The sequence below is a fragment of the Erithacus rubecula genome (assembly GCF_903797595.1).
Source record: "Erithacus rubecula genome assembly, chromosome: 3".
In the NCBI taxonomy this organism is placed as follows: domain Eukaryota; kingdom Metazoa; phylum Chordata; class Aves; order Passeriformes; family Muscicapidae; genus Erithacus; species Erithacus rubecula.
This window is the reverse complement of record NC_136689.1, coordinates 6,242,464-6,261,994: the sequence shown is the minus strand read 5'-3', so window position 1 is coordinate 6,261,994 and position 19,531 is coordinate 6,242,464. Positions and strand designations below refer to the sequence as shown.

General features: G+C 41.5%; 1 protein-coding gene across 3 annotated transcripts; it reads left to right on the top strand.

Moving 5' to 3' along the window:
• The first annotated feature begins 881 nt into the window (after window positions 1-881).
• Window positions 882-15,055, top strand: XRCC2 (X-ray repair cross complementing 2). 3 transcript variants are annotated; one of them, XR_013773640.1, is made up of 4 exons: window positions 882-962; window positions 5,259-5,340; window positions 10,905-14,319; window positions 14,858-15,055. XR_013773640.1 is itself a non-coding variant. In XM_079300900.1 (3 exons), exons 1-3 carry the CDS (start codon window positions 924-926, stop codon window positions 11,618-11,620), a joined length of 837 nt encoding a protein of 278 aa, XP_079157026.1. In that variant the 5' UTR covers window positions 882-923; the 3' UTR covers window positions 11,621-15,055. The 3 variants fall into 3 exon arrangements, 1 of the variants encoding a protein (XP_079157026.1); XR_013773641.1 differs by having other exon boundaries at window positions 14,838-15,055; XM_079300900.1 differs by having other exon boundaries at window positions 10,905-15,055.
• Window positions 15,056-19,531: the final 4,476 nt, after the last annotated feature.

Below are 19,531 nucleotides of genomic sequence, written 5' to 3'. Positions count from 1 at the left end.
ATGATATCATCACTGCTCTTTGATATGCAGATACTGGGAGCTGCTATTCTTATCCTGCTGGTTTTGCATTTAGCCGATGGAAGAAACAAACAGGTTCTCCTGTTTGCGTTCTCCCTGTGCCCATCCTTCTCGCCTGCCCGGGTTGCACAATGCAGTGGACAGGTCTGGGAGGAGCAGCTCCTGCTGCTGACCGAGCCGCTGACCGTCAGCTCCTGCCTCAGAGCATCCCGCACCACGTTCCAGGGACTTATTAAAAATACTCTAGACCCCTTTTAATTTAAGCCATAATTGATAGCTGGCTTTGGTAAAGAGCAATTTCACAGGCGTCAAGGGTTTAATCGCAGCCACGTGAACGAGCTTCCCTTGAGTCACAGTGTCACCAAGGAGCATCCCCTGAGTCACACCAGCACAGCCAGCTGCCCCTTCCCAGCAGGAGCAGAAAAAAACACACACACCTATACAAAGACAAGTCCTTAAAATAAATAAACAGCTTGTCTCCGGGTCAGGGTCAGGTTCTTCTCTCAGGTAACTCGGGACAGGACAGGAGGAGGACATGGTTGTAAGCTGCGCCAGGGGAGGTTTAGGTTGGACACCAGGTAGAATTTATTCTCAGAAGAAGTGATTAGACACTGGAATGGGCAGCCCAGGGGGGTGATAGAGACACTTTCCCTGGAGGTATTTAAGGAAAGACTGGGCGTGACATGGTAGTGTTCCATCAGAAGTCGTATTCGATTACTCCAGAGCTCTTTTCCAACCTATTTCGCTCCGTGATTCTCCCGGCCGTGAATTGATCCGGAGGCGGGAATCGAACCCGCGGCTCCCCAGCCCGCAGGCTCCACCCCGCGCTGCCGAGGGCGGAGCCGCGCAGGCGCAGAGGGCGCGGCCGGGCGGGGGCGCTGCGGGGCGGCGGGCGCGGGGCCGCCATGGGTGACGCGTTCGGCGGGGCGGAGTCGGGCACGCAGGTGAGCATCGGCCCCCGCCCGCTCCCTCACCCCGGGCCCGGGCACACGGGTGGGGAGGCCCGGGCGAGGCCGCAGCCGGGGGGAAGAGGAGCGCCGAGGCTCCCCTCCCCTCCCTATCCCCGCGGGGCCTCCTGAGGGGGCGGTGCGTGAGGGAGGGGGTTCCGCCCCGCGGCTTTCCCGCTGGATTTCCCCGGATCCGGGAGGGATCGGGCTCCCCTGGCTCTGTGTCGAGATGCGGGTGGGCTCCTGCCATGGGCGCTTCTTGCAGCAGGGGGGGAGGTTGGTTCAGGTGTCTCGATAATTCCTTTATAAATTTTATAAATATTATAAATATTCCCTTCGCGCTGCCCTCCTCAGCGTTTCAGGGGATGCCTAAGGAAGAAGACCTCTAAGGAAGGTTTCATTTAAAGGCTACTTAGTTATATTAGAGGCATCTTCCAAATTGATGATTTTATAAATAAACATAACGTGGAATTGCTTTCCTCCTCTTAGGAGAAAAGAGGCTTGAGTTTCAATTTTGTTCTGCTGTATTATTAGTCTTTTTTTTTTTTTTTTTTTTCATTTCTGGATGTTTTATTTAGTAGAAACTTCCATTTGCAGTCAGCAACTTAATTACTTGGAGATCTGCATGTAACTATACCAGAATATGCTGAATTGTTCACATGAAAGAGAAAAGTGTGATAATATTTATTTATTGTTAAAATTCTGTGTGGTTTTTAGTGAGACTTGTACTTTTAAGCCCTTTTGACACTTAAAAAAAAAATAAAATTAGTACCTGATGCCCACTCTTAGCAAATAGACAGGAATTAAAGAGATGAGCTGTGCTTCTTGTCCAAGGGATAAATGCATTTATTTGTCCACATGAGTGGTGCCAACAGGGAATGCACATGGCATCAGCTGCCTGCAGTGGATGGATATCCAACCTGGAACAAGGGAGGAGCTGACAACCAATGGGTTAAGAAAAGTCAATGTATGAATACAGTGTCCAGACAAAAAATGGGAAAACACTTAATTTAAAACAATACTTCTTTAAATAGTCTCATGCATAAAGTCAGATTTTACTGAGTTACACTGAGACCGCAGTATTGTGCTTTTATTATTGAATGTAATTAATAGAGCAAATTAGAACTTCTTGCAAAACACCTTTGGTATATCACAATAAAAGTAATGATAAATAGCTTGCATATGTCTTCATGCCCAAAGTTTACAAAAGCTCAGTCAGAGTGGTTATAGTGGTTGAGAATTAAATTTTGTCTAGTACTCGAGATAGGTTTGTGTGTGTAAATAGCCTGTAGGTTAGCTCACAGCCTCTACCAGAGCTGGAGTATTTAATTTGAATTTCTTTAACATTTTAATGAAGTAATCTCTCATTCCTGTCAAGACCTACTTGTGTGCTTCCATTGATGCACAGCTCTGTTGAAACCAGCAGAGTACGAGCGTGTCATGTATTAGTGGGACTGTCCATATGCATATTTGTTTATTAAAAGGATGATAAATTATAGAAGGCATAGCTGAAATATTTGAGTCCCATCAGCTTTGTCATTAGTGACATTTAACCCAGCTGCTGCTGAACTTTAGCTGTACAGCTTGTTCTCTACATGTAACTGCACATCTGTGCAGTTTCTTGCTGGCATTATTATTGCAGTTTGCATTTTGAACATCTAAGAGTGAGGTGCTACCACTAGCAAGTTGCTGAAGGGTGATGTTTTGTGTAAAAAAAAAAAAAAAAAAAAAAGATGAAGAGAGGCTTATGGAGGAAGAAATAAGCACCTACACTTTAATTATAGAATCTCAAGTCTCTAATATGGGATTTGAAATTGACTTGGGATTTTTTCCTAAGATCTCTGCTGTTTCCTAAGTTCTCTGCTGTGTTCTGTACACTGTGACAAAGCTTGGGACACCTGACATCCACCCTCCAGACTACCCTTTACATGCTGTAGATTTCTCCTACTCTCATTTTCCAGAAGAACATCTGAGGAGGCAAAATGGGAAGGAAGGGCTCCCCTAGAACAGAGCCAAGGTGGCTCTTGCTCCATTTGGAACAGCCAGTGCTGTCCTGTCTGCAGTGTGGGCAGAGGTGAGGGATGCCTGTGTCGTGTCTCATCTCAGCTTTGCTTCCATCACTTCTGCTGCAGTGTGGACAAACCTTTGTGAGAGTTGAAGGGAAATTGTTGGCTGTTTCTGCCAGGAACCCCGTTGCTCCCAGCATGGCACTAATGAGGCAAGTGCCTTTGGAGATTCTGCTTCAGAACTCGGAAGTAAATACAAGCCTGATAAAAACACAGGTGCACTATCATCAGCAAATTACCATAAATTACCTACATGAGCAGTGCTCAGAGAAAGCACCTGTAGTTATTTAAAATTAATATATAAACTTGACATTTAAATAACGGCAGATTCATATTTAAATGATAGCGATCAATTTGCTGTGTGTTTCCAGTGCTCTCCCAGTAAACTTAAAGAGTTTATAGTCTAAGAGGAGACAGGGGCTCACTGTTCCAGAAAAAATAAACTGCAGAGGATATATTTGTTAATGTACAAGTGAGGAGCAGGAGGCTGCAGCAGCGTGTTTAGGCCAGCAGCAGTTGTGACTGCTGGTCCTGGCATTGCCCATCACTGAGCCCCATTATCCCTGTGTGCTGCAGCGCTGCTTCCTCTGCTGGGAAGTGAAGAGCATCGGAAAGCAGCAGCCTGTGGTGGTTTTCCTCTTTCCCTCAACTTCCACTGCTGATGAAGGGGTGAGAGATTCCTGGTTCTTCTCCCCAATGGGTACAGTCTCTCCTTGCACATGTAGGGTCTGCTGAGGCCCTCTTGGTAGTTGAGAGCTGCTGGTTTACGTGCCCCAAGTTACATTCCTCTGTTCTTATGTACATATGTCCATCTGGATTTTTGATTTGTCCCAGTCATGGAACCCTGCTGGTTCCCAGGAGTTCACTATGTGTTTTTTGTGCACAATGTGCACAGATGTGTGAAGTGTAATGGGAGGATCTGATGATCCAGAGCAAGGTCAGTTCGAGTGGTTTTTTTGGCCCTTCAGAGGACGAGTCAGAAAACTCCTGGATACGTGTGAAGAGGCCAAGGCAAACACATTGACATTTTGTTAATGGAAGGGACTCTTAAAATGTCAATGAAAATGTCACACTTAGATTCCCATTGTGACCACTTGAAGTAAATTCAGGGCCATTTAACGGAGTTTTATTTTACTGTTAAAGGTAAACACACACACACAGAGCTGTTCAAGGAACTTTTAAGATCATTCAGAGCATATGTTGCTCATGGATGTGACAAGGAGAAAAACAAGAGAAAGCAGCAGTTGTTTGAAGGTGTGTGCTCATTACTCTTTTGGTCTTGAGAATGGGATAAAACTGAACAGGATTTTTGTTCAGATCTTTAAATGACAGCTGGGTGTCTTAGAGAATGTAGTATTTGGCACCAGGGTCGGTGCTCTGGTGACACTTAGCATCCCAATAATGTCCTTTCCCATGTGTGCTAATATATGTAAGGAGTAATAGGGAAAAAGGGAAAATGTTCATTCTTTCTTTACACAGTGTGCCAGAACTACTAACAACACAAGTTTTGTGAATACCTGTCTACTTGCTATGCAAATACTTCTCAATTTAAGAAACTGTCCATGATCCTTGAAGTAATTAGTTTTACAAAGGACTTACTTTATGAGGGGCTTTGGAGAACTTGCTTAACAAATTCAAGCTTGCTTTAGAAAGGTTCTTGCAGAGTCACTGGTGACTAATTACTTTTGAACATTCTTAATCCATACTCTGTTTGAACAAGTAACTATGATATAATAGGATTGTAGCCCAGAGGAGTCCTGTGTAACATTTCAGGTGAAATGCTCATGGTTTTGCTTATAAATGCTCAGAGAGGCTGGCTCAGGGGATTGATGATGGGTAAGGTTTCACCTCTCTGACAGTATTTTTTTTTGGAGGTGATGGTTGATACAAATGATGTTCTTTCCCTTTGTTCTTTGGAATGGCAGCACTGCTGTGTACCAGAGGTGATTCCTCTCACTAATGTCCCTGAGCAGCCTTTGCTTTTTAAACTTTGTTCCTCCCCATAGCCACTGGATCTGTGTGCTCATTGTTTGTAAGGGTGGGACCTTCTGTGCTGTAGTCCAGATTGCACATTTCCATATGTATTTATGAAAACATTTTTAAAATCAGGCTAATATTTCAATAGGACTGTCACAGAAAACTGTCAGTTCTTAGAATCCTTTAAATTTCTTTCCTGAGGTCCATTACTTTAAGTTAACAGCATGGCTCTTTGTCTTGTCTTTAAAAGCTGCTTGCACGACTTGAGGGCAGAAGTTCTCTGAAGAATCTCGAACCTTGTCTGTTTGCTGAGGAAGGATCTCCTGTTCATGGTAAAAATGTGTCTTTATCCCATTTATGGAAAAATGTTCATGTAAAAGTATTCTCAGAGACAAGCATACAAGTAAATTATTTTTCCCTAGATCAGAATTTTAATTGTTGCTGTAGTTCAATGCAAACTAGATAAAATGGAATAATGCAATGTCACTCTTACAGATATTATTAAATAAGCTTTAAAATCTATTTTATGCATATCAAGACATAAGTGCAGGTGAGTAAATACCAAGCATGTTGGTCAGTGTCAGTAGTTTTCCAGCAATTTGTTCTAGAGTCTGTCATTAAACCTCTTTGTTTGTTTTTTTCAATCAGTGGTTGAGACAACCACCACAAAGTCCTAACTGCAGAAATTGGGAAAGAACCATGAGGTTCAGTAAATAGCAAACAGTTCAGTGATACAGAGTGGTCTGGGTAAGTTAGGATAAGGGGCATGAGCAAACTGTTTTTCAGTGAAGCCAAGTCATCAAACCATTCAGTCTTGACCTGAAAAATCCTAAGTATGCTTAGATAGAACTTCATAAACAGTTCCATTATGGACATAGGTACTAATTAGTTGAATGAGTTCGCAATGTCAGTATCAACATGACTCATAGAGACCTTCAGTGAATGAGGGAGAATGTCACATTGGAGAAACCTTTCAATGACATCAGTACAAGAAATTTTAAGACTGAGGTTGGATATTTTAATGTAAGAAATTAGTGAACTAAACATCAATTAACACACTATTCAGGAAGTCAGACTGATTTTCCAGATGGTGTGAAATTTCATGAATTTCAGGATGGAAGAGACAACTCTGATTACACAAGACTAAAATATATATATATGGAAAAAGGCATATGAGTGGCAGACTGTAAGGATCAGTGGTGAGGTACTACTGTTGTGGAATTTATGTATGAGTGAGTGGATTTCATAGAGGGCAGGTATGTGGCTTCAGTTAGCAGCACACTTGTCTGCAGTTTGAATTCCCACAAATACGGAAGGTTCAGAAAAAGCAGTAAAAAGAATCAGGATAATTGGATGAGAGATGATGCTCAGTCTTCAAACACAGTGACTGTGAGACCCCTTGTGTATTGTTTTGCAGCACTGGAGAACATGTGGGCTTTAGCAGTACATGGTTCCTGCCCTGAAAGTTTCCAGTGTGACATAACAATGATAAAGGGCAGAGAAATACTAAACCACTGCAAGTAGAGCACAGAATAATATTTGAATACTCTAATTTCTGAACTGCTGTGTTACTCATTGGAAGCATTAAGGGCCAGGAATGAAATTGGTGTATGGTTAAAAAGGCTCTCAAATTCTTATTTTTTTAGAAGGTGAGATATTACTGTATATTTTCAAAACATAAATATTAAATGATCTTTTAGTCTGGATGTTTGGTATTTTTTTAGTCAACTTTACACACAACAAATGTTTGAGACTGAACTGGTTATGTAGTGGTCAAACAGATTTTAAGATGTTTTCTTAGGGATCTCTAACTGTCCTTGCTGCAGTCCATAGCATTGCATACTTTCATGTCCAATTATCTGCTTTGCTCTTAAAGCTTTATAGGTTGTTCATGTCTGTCTAAAGACTATTCCAGAACCTCAATTTTAAGATGGCTGGAAACCTAAAATTCATCACTGGTTTCTCTGTGCCAACAGAGTCATTGAACTTTTGAAGCACTTGTATTTTTCTTCTGCTTCCAACAAATGGTATCAATTATTACCCATATTGGTCATGCTCTTTGGCTGACATTAATGAAGCTGCCTAACATATTAGCACAGCTCTTTAGCTGTATATATATAAATGGACTTCACCTTTTATTACTTTTTTGCTTTGTCTTTTAATACCACAGTATTCATGTGAGCCCATGTGTTATTTTGATGTGTGTTCTCATTATTCAGTCTTAAATCCCTGTTGAAGGCCTACCTCTCCATTTGTCATGAACTTGACTTTTAGTGTGTCACTGTGGAATTCTGTAATGTGTTGCCTATGAAGTCAATACTGAACAGCTCTTAATCTAAAATGCTGTGATTAAAGCAATGCAAAGACCTAAATTACTCTTTTTTTTTTTTTTTTCTGATGGAATTTAAACCAAACAAATATATAAAATTTCAATAAATTATCCAAAGGTTGCATTTTAGTGAAGTGTTTATGACTTGCATGTCAGGGTACTGTAAAATAGGGACAGGTAATATAGGTATTAATGTGATATTCTAACCACTGCTTCTAATTATGATGGACTTGCATATTTAAGAGCACATAAGTACATTAATTACATACCATTTAAGCTCTTCTGGAATGGAACAAAAGTGACACAAGCATTAAATAATCTTCCACTATTGCTGGCCATATTTCCCCTGTGCCACTGGCATGAAGGTGTGGGTGTCAGTGTCAGGCTCTGATGTTCACCAATTGCATGACACCCAACATTAATGTGGAGTAAATATTAGGCCTTCCTACTTCCCTTACAAATGGTGTAAATATTAGTGACAGCTTCTGCACTGTACTGTAAATGACCAGCCCAGGAACTTCAAGGTAGCCTACAATGTGGAGCACACAAAGTTATTGCTGAGAATTCCAACAGCCTGTTTGTATCTGCAGTGTCAAAAAATAGTTTAACCAGCATTTGCTGGTGGACTGATTACAGACAAAAATAAGGCTCTTCTCATTCAAGACATGACACCAAACTGATGACCAGGACTGAGCACAGTGTTTCAGCTGAAAATATATTAATCTTAGATAAATAGTCACATTTCTTCAGCATCATTTAATTTAACCTGCCTGCCCATTCATAGGAGTGGAATGTTGTTCTCTTTAGTCTGCCCATAATGGGGCAGTTCAGACTGCCCTGAGCCAGGCAATGTGTTGGGGAAATCCTTAAAACCTAACTCTTGAATTCACCATTGCTGAATTTCCTGTGAAATCACCCTGCTCATCCATCTCCATCTGTTAAATCTTCACAAACTTAAGTCTTTATTAACCCAATTAGTTTGTCTTCTACATGTTTTGCCAAGCTAATGGAACATTCATCTACTGTTATGTTTAATGTCTGCCAACACCAATACTAATAGAAAAAATTCCCATTGACTTTTTTCAATGTTAAATTGCTGTTCCTGCTCTGCCTCTCAGACTGTTCTTGTCCTGTGACAGGATCTTTTTACTAATCCTCCTTTCAAAGTTGTTTTGACATTAATGGATGATGCTAGTCCTGATCACTCAGTTTCTTCTGTGACCTATTGTCAGCATGTCAGAGGCTTCTTGAAAATGTTGCTGGCCTCATTTCCTCCTTTGCTGTGTCATGGTTTGTCATCTCTGATCCAGAGCAATGAATTTCCCCTCTTATCTTACTGTAACAGCCTGGTTGTTAATTCAATGAAACCCTACATTTATAGATGTTGCTATAAATGGCTCCTGTTTTGCACCCGTTCTTCTTGTGGGCAGCCTCTTGGATAATCAGGAAGGCACAGAAACCCCCCAGCTCTCTTGAGGTTTTCTTACAGTCTGAGCTGTTACTGTTTTCAGAGTAACTCAAGTGTCTTGGTCAAACTACAAGGCAGCTGTGTATCTCTTTCAGCAATGTTGAACAAACTTTGAGGGGTGCTTGGCTGTCTTGCTGTTCACATTTATAAACCACCACCACAGAAACCTTGAGAATTATTTTTGTCATTCAACTTAGAATTTTTATTTAAATAAGTTTTACTGGTTCTACCAATTAAAAAACCTCATCCAGTGTCATTCTGTAGCACAGACATCCTGCTAGAATGTCTTCAGATGGAAAAAGTGAAGCATTTATTTCCCAGAATAATTTTTGAATTCAGCAGGTCATATTTTGCTGTAAAGGCAGGTGAAGCAGTCTATTGCCTGTTGGTCCCACTCAGTTACTGGTTTGGATTCAGAAATGCCACTCAGGGTGGCAGAAGTTTTGTGCCACAGCCAGTGGCAAGAGATAAACTTCGTTCTTTATCAAGAGCTGCCTTACGCAATTGTTGTAAAATATTTCAAGAGACAAAATATGAGGGAATGACCTACCCAGCACTTTTAGGAGGAGCTTTTCCAAGCTGGTATCTCACCCTGCCAGGGTGTGGTTATGTCTCTGGCTCAGGCTGTGTGACAGCAGAGCCACTGGCTGCAAATGCCAGAGTTGGGCACTGCGACCTCTGGACGGGAAGAGAAAATAAAAACATAATTATGTCCCAGAAGGTGGAGTTATCTTTCATCTCAGAAGTGAGAGAGCCATTCAGAACTGCTTAGTAGGGCTTGGGAGGCAATCAGACTTTTTAATAAATTTCAAAGTATCACAAATTCATAGAAATGGTATTTCTGAGTGTCACTGAAATGGACAGACTTGGAACATCAGGTGTAAATTGCTTTTAACACTTGCAAAGGGAGAAGAGCTTGATTTTTTTCCCTGCCATCCCCCTCCCCTCATCTCAAACTGCATCTTGATGTTGTAGGCACTTGTGAATGAGGACATCCTCTCAGAGTTGAGCAGTGTCTTGAAAAACCCTGTTAACTCAGGCAGGCACAAACATGTTTAAGGAAAGTTGCAGTTAATTCTCTACTCTTGCATCCCCCTATGGAAAGCTGTTATGCCATTTGCACTTGCCAAGGCTGTGGAAATTTCTCACCTTCCTGCAATTACAGTTGTGTGATTCTACATACTGCATGTAGTTACCCTTCTGTCTATAAAATGCAAAATGTCATAAATAAATAATCCAGTTCCTAAAATTAGAAATTTATAAAGAGCAGCTAATAAATTAATTTTTTCTAGAGTCTTGCTCTGATACAAGACATCAGAAGACTTCGGATAAGGCTTTAGAGTATCTTGCATTCACATCCAACAAAAGAACTCATTTCCTAATGAAGCATAATGCTGTTTTTAATTAACATTTTAAATTTTTATGATATATATTTTATGACCCACATGGATGAGGTAATTAGGCTGAATCCTTTTATGAACAGAGATCCTTTGCTCCAGACAGAGGCGTTTCCTAGAGTTGAAGGAATCCCTGAGTCTCCCTTGTCAAAAGGGAGTTTCACATTATTATCACTACAGTAGAATGTAAGTGCCAAATAACTTATTTATGTTCTCTTCACCAGTCACAGATTCCTGTTGGAATCTTGTGATATGCAGCATGTGACATCTATGTGAAATGACCTCTAATATGTCAAATATTTTTGGTCTTGTCTTCTACTTTGTTACTTCTTACTTGTGTGCATAAGTGTAGATGGTTTCATAGCCACTTTTGTGTAGCAGCTTCCTCTTCTGCCTCCATCTGCCAGTAATGATACAGATGAAATCCACTTTCCAACCTTTTAGTGATGGGAGTCTCCTAGATGGTGCTGACAGAGGTTTTCAACCTTTGTTTACAGTTGATTAACTTCACTATAGAGGCCTTTCTTGAAAACTGAAATATCTTTTGTAGATGCTGACCAGGACTTAAACAGTTTTATGAATGTCAAATAAAATGCTTTCCCCAATTTTTGGAATAGTGAGTATTGGTTCAGGAAGCACTGAAAACCAACTGTGGGCTGTAAATGCTCTTACCTGACAACGTGCTGCTTTGTTTTTGAACAGGAGATGTTATTGAATTCCATGGCCCAGAAGGGACAGGAAAAACAGAAATGCTTTATCACCTCATAGCCCGCTGCATCATTCCCAAAGCAGAAGGAGGACTGGGAGTAGAAGTCATGTTTGTTGACACAGATTACCATTTCGATATGCTCCGGCTGGTCACCATTCTTGAGAACAGACTGCCACAAGGGACTGAAGAAATGATAAAGCAGTGCCTGGGAAGGCTTTTCCTTGTGAGCTGCACTAGTAGCACTCAGTTACTCCTCACTCTCTACTCTCTAGAAAACCTGTTCTGTGCTCACCCCTCGCTCTGTGTTTTGCTTTTAGACAGTTTATCAGCTTTTTATTGGATAGACAGAAGCAATGGAGGGGAGAGTCTTACCTTGCAGGAGATGAACCTGAAGAAATGTGCTAACTTCCTTGAAAAGCTTGTGACACAGCACCACTTGATCCTCTTTGCAACAACACAGACACTAATGCAGAAATCTGCAAACTCTGCAGAAAGCTTTTCACCTTCAAAGTTTCCCCATGAAACTGATACAGACTATAGACCATATCTCTGTAAATCATGGCAGCAAATGGTAACCCACAGGGTGTTTTTCTCTAAGCAGGGCAATTCTGGCAACAGCAAGGATTTTACTGTAGTTTCTTGCCACCTCAAAAGAAATCAGATAGTAAAACGTTCATTTAGTGTTGCAGAATGTGGAGTTCAATTTTAACATCAGTTTATTTTGTAAATGTTTATCAAATCCTGGTGCTTAAGGCCTGATTAGGTCTAAGTAGATTTTAGTGACTTTTCAACTAGTTCGTTTTTGGTGGGTGATTAATAATTGTTGTCACCATTTTCTGGAAATTCAGTGAAGGGCAGGGAATGGTAAAATTTTTTAATTACTTCAGCAATTCATTCCAAACTGTAGATGAATATTGCTATTACTTGTTTGTGCTTAATCAAGAAAATGGTAACCAAAGACACATTAAAGTCCTGATATCCTTCAGCAGTGTAACCTTTGTGGCCAAATGCCTGGAATTTCTGTATCTTGCTGCTTTACTCTCCTTCTCCCCCAAGCTCCAGAAGTAGGAGCCTCCTTGTCTGTGGCAGAGGTTGCAAAGAGGCCAGAGTTCACTCTTTATAAACATTGGCCTTGGTTTATTCCCTGTAGCATTGGGCACAAGAAATGCCAATTTTGCCTGAAGAAGGGGATTCATTTTCACAGCCTATTAAATAGTGGTGATCCTGGCTGTGCTGCTTTTCCTGGCTCTCAGCCTCTCCATTTAGTAAGTGCTGACAGGAGCAGGGATTGCAGGTATTCTGACCCTTACAAACATCTGCCATTGCAGAATCTTCAGCTGTTAAAGAAATAAAGGCCTAGTTTCCACAACTGAAGGAAAAGTGAAGACCCACCTCTGGGTACCTGTGAGTTTGTACTGTGTGCAGCAGCTTAGTTTCTGAAAATAATTAAGTGCAAGTTATGGGTTGTTTTGGGAGTGGAGGGGTTTTTTTGTTGTTTATAATTTTTTTAAATGATGCACAGACTTTTTTCTCTCCCCTCCCTCATTAGTCCTTCCCACTTCTTTCCCTTTCCCCCTCTTTCTAAGAAATCCAGGAATGCCATTCCTCTGGTCTTTACCAATGTGTATTTGCCCCATGTAGAACATTTGTGTGCAGGATTTGGCATGTAACATGTTGCAATTCTGGCAAAGAAGATTCAGAACTTATGAGAAATGCCCTACAGTTCTGGCAAAGAACACCACATTATTTATGAACCTAGAGTGCCCTTTGAAAGCTTCAAAGTGCTTTACAAGAAAGAAAATTGCACACAGTACATTATTTAATACAAAAACTTACATTAGCTTACAAATTCAAATTACTCAAACAAGGGGGAAATACTTCTTACAGCAATGTTTGTTCAGTCATGTTGCACAGCACGTTTTATAGTTTAGATTGAAGAGATTATTAACAAAAATGCATATTAAGAAGAAGTATCTAGCTCTGTATCTTTTTGAGGAAGATGCCTAAAAAAACTCTGTTGTGAGACACATACCTTTGAATTCCCTGACTTCTAAAGCAGCTTTTTCAAGCTGAGTATATGTCTGGAATGCCAGCTGTGTATAGTTCAGTTACCCTCTTGGGTTCCACTGTGTCTGTTCACAATGAGTTCAGTTTAATTATTCTTTCTGTGGGAAAACTTCCTTTTTTCCCTTCTCATTTTAAACCTTCCTTCTGATCACTTCTTCACCATCAGTTCTTTTACTCTGACACATGAGCAAACTTTGCCTTTTCAACATCTTCCCAGAGCTGATGATTTTATAGAATGTCATTTCAGTTGTGCTTTCTCATCCACCAGTGCCAATATATTTTATTTCAAAACCTGCATAAGTACACAATTCATGAAAAAATATGTAACTACCATTCAGGCTAGAGTGGACCCAGTTATATAGTTTACCATGAGTAGACACTTCCACTATGAGTTATGATAAAGGGCATTATTGAATTTTTTTTGTAAAAAAGAATGGGAAATTACAAGTAGAACTAGAGAACTTTAAGATTGGAAAATTCTAGGATTATGTAATTTATATTAGGAAAAAAATCAAAACCAGAAGCCCCCCTTTCCATTGGAGAATACAGCTCTACTGATGATTAACTTCTTCATAAAATCATACTTGCTAAAGAATATGCTTGAGAAAAAAAAACAATGGATATGTTCTGGCATTCCCGTCTGGAAAAAAAAGCTTTTATATTCTTCACAATGTAGTTTGTATTTTGCATTGTACTATAAAAGAAATGCCTAAATTGAAATGAAGCCAAAGTTCTAGTTGATCAAAAAGAGCACCTCAGGAAATTTTGAAATTTCCCAGTTTTATTTTTACTTTGAATGCAGACAGATTTTTTTAATTCTCTGGTAATAGTAATATTCATGCTCTGCACATTTGTTTTAGCTGTACAGCAAGCCTGGATTTCTGAGGTGCTGAGCATCTGCATATCCCTGTAATGCTGCAGGAGGGATAGGCAGTACATAATCTGGGAGTTCACTGACCTCATCCTGTGCCAAAATTATGCCACTTGGAAAAATGAACCTTTAGGATACAAGTCTCAGAAAGATGCACTGATAAAGAACCAGGGCAGCTGCAATTTTGTTTGTACCTTAATGCTCTGTAGGTATTAAACATGGGGTTTGCCTTTTTTAAGTGGAGAATTTTTTCAAAATTTTGTACTGATTGTAGTTAGTGAAGACTGCAGTCCATCCTTATGAGCCAGGAAGAGTGTATGGAATGCAGCATTATACCTGGAACACTCTGATTAATGCAGATCCTCCTCTTTCACCTAAAGCTGCTGTACACCCTGTCTGCAGCCCACTGTCTCACCTGGGGTGCCCTGAGCTGCTGCAGCTCAGTCTCCCAGGGAGGAAGCACATTTCAGGTTAGTAGGTCTGTACTAAATCAGCCCTGCAGAAGAGCATGGAATACAAGTATTCCTGAGCTCTGATTTAGCCAGGTATTTCTTAGAAATGAAAATCCTTTCATGTCAGTGCCATTATTCTTCAGCTCAGGGTGGTATTATAAAGACTTTTGTAGGCACAGAAACTTTTTGCATTCCTTAGAATTTTGTTTGTTGTTACATTTGCAACATGGAATTAAAGCAGCAAGCTTGAAATAAAGAGGAACTTGTTCACCCTTTCCCCCATCTTTTTCATAACGAGACGGCTTCTTAACAAAACCAAATTAAGGTATTTTGCAAATTTTATATTTATTTTCTACTAAACTAGTATTTCTATGAACACCTAGAAGGAAAATGTCGAATTTTATATTCAGTTAAAAGTTCTTTGTATTCCTAGACTTTTTATAGAGCAAATAAAATACAAATAACAGTTTGCTTGGTTTAAGTTTGCACTTGCACATGAAATTCAAGTTTCCTTTTTTTTGTATAACTAATCTCAGAAACATAATTTTCCTTGGAGTTTGGAAATGGCAGAAGAAACATGTTGTCCTTTGGAAATATACCTGCAGTTGTATTTTTGCTGGAGACTAATGGACAGAGGAAGAAGAAATACCACTTTAATGGCAACTGTATAGAAGCCTTGGACTGTGTCTGAAGAGGAACATGACTTTTTACTTTTCTGTGGCTGCTCTAATAAAATGTCTCTTGAACCTCTTTATTCAAATGTACTTTTAATATGCAAATACCATACTGGGGTGATGGACAACATCATTTTGCCATCACCAAGCCTGATACCAAACTTAACACCCATTTCAGGACAAAGCTGTGCCACAGCACCAATCTCCATCTGGTGTAGGAAGTTGCAGTGAATACTCACCTGTGTAAAACTGCAGACAAGTGCAATGTGTCCAACAACTACAGAGCAGCACAAGATCCCTGCATTTTGTAAACAAGGGGAGGCACTGGAAGGGCTTGGAAATCTTTGGCAATGGAAAAAAATTCAGAGAGGTAAAGGAGCATGAGTACAATGCATGTGCATGATCTGGATGGAGAATTGATGCCCTGCAGCAGTCTCTGAAATCAAAGGTCTGGCCACATCCTCTGTGTGTGAGAGAAGACAGCAGAGTGGTACTGGGCTATGAATAACATGGAGTGTGACAAAAGGGCCCATGAACTGTTCACAGACCTCTGAACATGGTAGTATTTTCAAAGAGAAGGTTGACTAGAGTGGACCTGTAGGTTGTTCCCATCTGGGAATATGGATTCCACTATGTAGATGCTTTATAGCTTATTTATAATGAAAATATAAAATTCTGCTGCTCTGGACTCAGGAGGAATTAAATGTAAAAACAGACTTCCTATTTTATGTTGGGGTTTTTTTCCCTCCAGCTCTAGGCACCTTCCCAACAGTCAGCACTTACTCCAGAGCACTCTTGCAGCTTTCTGTGGCAGGAGTAAGCTTCACTGAAAGTGAGTTGTTTTCTCCTTTGCTGAGGGTTTATGTACCCTCTTTATTACCAGCACAGACCGGGCTACCCAGACAGGGAAGCTTGAACCATGTGACACATCAGTGTAACTGGTGAGTAGCTGTGGAGGCTTGATTCTGTTGGCAATCAGGAGTAATGTCACATTTGAGTAGATGATTTGAAGAAACAGGGCTGTGACTTCGTTTGGGAAAAGTCTGGCACTCTTCCCTCTGCTTTCCCACCCTGCTTTGCATCGTGCCCCAGCCAGCTGGTCCTTGTACCTGTGTGGGCCACAGTGCTCCAGGAGAGCGGTGACAAGACGTCACCGCCTTGCCAAATGCTGGTGAGCAGCCATCTTTGGATCTTGGCACGCTCCTTCTGCAGGAGTTGGCACAACCACTAGAGTTAATTTAAACTTTTTGCCAGGTTTCTTTCTCATACATCTCACTGGGCCTGTGCTAAAGACCTCCTAGCCGTGGGGGAGATGGAGAAGAAATCTTGGGGTTCGAATATAAGGACAAGATTTTAGGCCATCGCTCCAAAAAGAGGCCAAGCAAGGCTGTGAGGTTCCTGCAGTGGCAGACAGAAGTCAAGGACTCAAAAGTGGCTTGGCAAAGGTCAGGGAATGGACTCCCTATCTCCTGTCAAGGAATGAATAGGAATTTTGACTTAGGATATCTGCATACTCCCACACTGCTGATGGAAAAGACCATCCTGTGGTGGGCAGTGCTGTCTCTGAGGCACATCTCAGGCTCCATCACTGACAGTTCTATCTCTATCCCAATATCTCTGTGAGGAGGGATGAGAGGGGAAGGGGTTTAGAAGAGGAGAAACTGTTTGGGAAACTCCTCAAGGCTTTGCTGAAGTATGGGAAACAGGGGAGCCATTTGGTCATCAAAAGCTGGCAGGCAAAAGGGCTCCATTTCTCTCCAGAGGCTGTAGAAAAATGCCCATAGTAGCAAAGAATGGCTTAGCTAAAACCAGCACACTCTCATGGCAGCCTGCAGCCACCATGAAGAGGAAGACCTGGCTGGAGAGGAGACACCACCAGAGCTGCTGTTCTGCTCTGAATTCCTGTGAGCATGTCCTGGTGGACATACTGCCACTGGAAGCTCCTGTCACAGCTGGAGATGGGACTCCATTCAACCCCTTCTGGGAAGCAGGAAGCTGGTGAGAGGACACCCTGTTCCCATGGCTGCTAAGCAATCTTGCCTGTGATGAAGAGCATTCACTTACAAGGTGAATACAAGGTGGCTCAATTTCCCCTCATCTTTTATTTTAATGCCTTAATTTAGTGGCTCTGCAGTGATACTACTGCCACTGCTGGCATTTCAGTTACCATATGCATCAGTAGCACTTTTCTGACAATAAAACTACATTTTGTGAAATTATACAGGTGCTTGTATTTTCACCCATCAGAAAAAAAATGATGCTTTAAAAAAAATTTATGAATCCCCTAAGAAAATGCTATAGACCAGTTGCATAGGCAATGAAGTTACAGAAGCCAGTGGAGCCAGGAATTTGAATAGTCCACACAGTTAAAGGAAAGGACTCACCATCTTCAAAACCCATGGAGGCATTCCAAATATGATTATTCTGCAATCCTGTTCACAACAAATCTTGCAGGCTGACACTACATGCCCCTTCCCATTGATTGTATGGCCTGCACAAGCACTCTGAGCCTATTAAGCCTGAAGTCCCTGCTGCAGATAATAACTTAGGCATTTCAGTCCCTCAAGCAGACACAAAAAAGTACTTACTAGCACAGTTGTCAATTTTGTGGAAATGTCCTGTGGGATTCCATAAGTATCCTAACAACTGGCTGAGCTCTTTCCTTTGCTCCCACAGGTGTGGTTAAATCAAGGAGCAGTCAGTGCTAGCTGGAGGCAAGCAGGGCTCAGCTGCCTGGTGCCTGCCAGTGTCCATGTTCCACTGCTGGCTGCTAAATGCTCAGGAAAGGTTCCATCTCCCACCATGGCAGAGGAGTCAGTGAGACCCCCTGGACTCAGAAGGGAAACCTTCATATGCTGATTTTCACCATGCCATGGCAGCAAATCAGCCTTTCTCAGTGGTGGAAATGGGAATTTCTGGCATTTCTCAGGTCTTTGCTGGTTGCAGGTCAACTTATCACTGATGTCAGTAATTCACTCCTGTGACCAAGCACCTCAGCACAGCCTGAAGGAGACTCACCTGGGCACTTGCTGGGAGGTCCAGCATGGCTTCTGGAGCAGGTCACTGCTCCTGGCATCCCTCCTGGCACAGGGGAAGCTGGTTCTGCTCCTCTCTGGAGCTGCACAACGCTCACATGGGGTGACAGTGACTCTCAACCACTGTCACAGAGTACAGACACCACTAAAGGAAACCCCTGTCTCTCCTTCTGATCAAATTCCATAGCTTTGCTCATGGCTCTGCTCTGCTGGGATCTCGTGCCTGTGTTTTGTGTCGAAGCCACTTCTGTTTTGTGAAGGAGCTCAAGTGGTTTTCCTGCTCTGAATGAAGGACAGAGGTTGCATCCACCAGTCTCAGGGACACTTTACCCATCCTCATGGCTGTGCTGGCTATGAGTCAAATAGTAAGGAGAAAGAGCAGCATAGCAAAGTGTCAAAGCTACAAAACAGGCTTTTCTTTTTGTGTTGGTTTGGATTTTATTGCTTCTTCTAATAGCTCTTCTAGGAAACAAAATTTCCCAATACTTCCTTTTCTGGTAAGACAGAGTGTGTGTGGTATCCTACCCCAAAGGCAAGAAAAGGACATTCTCTGGGTCTATTTTTTGAACTAAAACCATACTCCAGTTTGCGCTGTGCATTCCTCAACTCAGTCTTGCTCCACTCATGGATTGATCGAAGATACCATGGACAATGGTAAAAGTAGGAGGGAATGCTAGAGCACAGAGAAGGCGGTGCTGCAGACAGGTATTTAAATGAACTCGCTGGGTACGAAGAAAATTCTGCAGATCTAAAAGCCAGAAGTCAAACTCTGAACTATTCCTTCTGAATTTGCACTTTTACATGTACTGCACAGCTGAATTAGAGCCTAAAGATGATAAAATGCAGACACAGAATAACTAGGCTGGTTTTCTAGAACTTTTGATTCTACAACCTGTTTTCTTCAAGAGCAAGGTTTAGTCTCTAGGAAAACAAAGGTGACACAGACAGAAGTGCTTTCTGTTAGGATAAGAAATCATCAAATACCAGAGCAAAGTTTCAAAACCTGCTGAATTCTCAGTATGTAGAATTGGTCCTGGCTACTCTCTGCTCTGGATGATTTCAGTGTCACTGTTGTCCTGTCATTTATTTGAAGACAAAACCATTGTATTTGGGAAGCAGGTATAGGCTTTCAGACTCTCCAAAAACAATTCAGTGTAATTATGGGGTAGGATGTACTAAAACAAAAATGTTAATTCATACACAGACTAAAACATACATTTAGCTGCCCTCAGGATTCTTGTGAACAACAGCAACACACAGATAGGACAGAAGGCATTTAATCTTGCAAAGCCATCATGACAAGAGAGAAGACATTCAAAGGCAATGGAGAAATCCTTTTGTTTAATGAAAACTGAATGTGAGGTACATTTTCTTACACTGTGGTCTCCTGTCCCAGATCTCCTCCCTGTCTGAAACACTGTGCCAAAGCTCGAGCAGTAAATCTCTCTTTGCCAAAAGAAGCCTGCTGGAAACCAGAATAAATACAAGTGGAGACTGGAGTAGAGACTGAACCTCATCTCA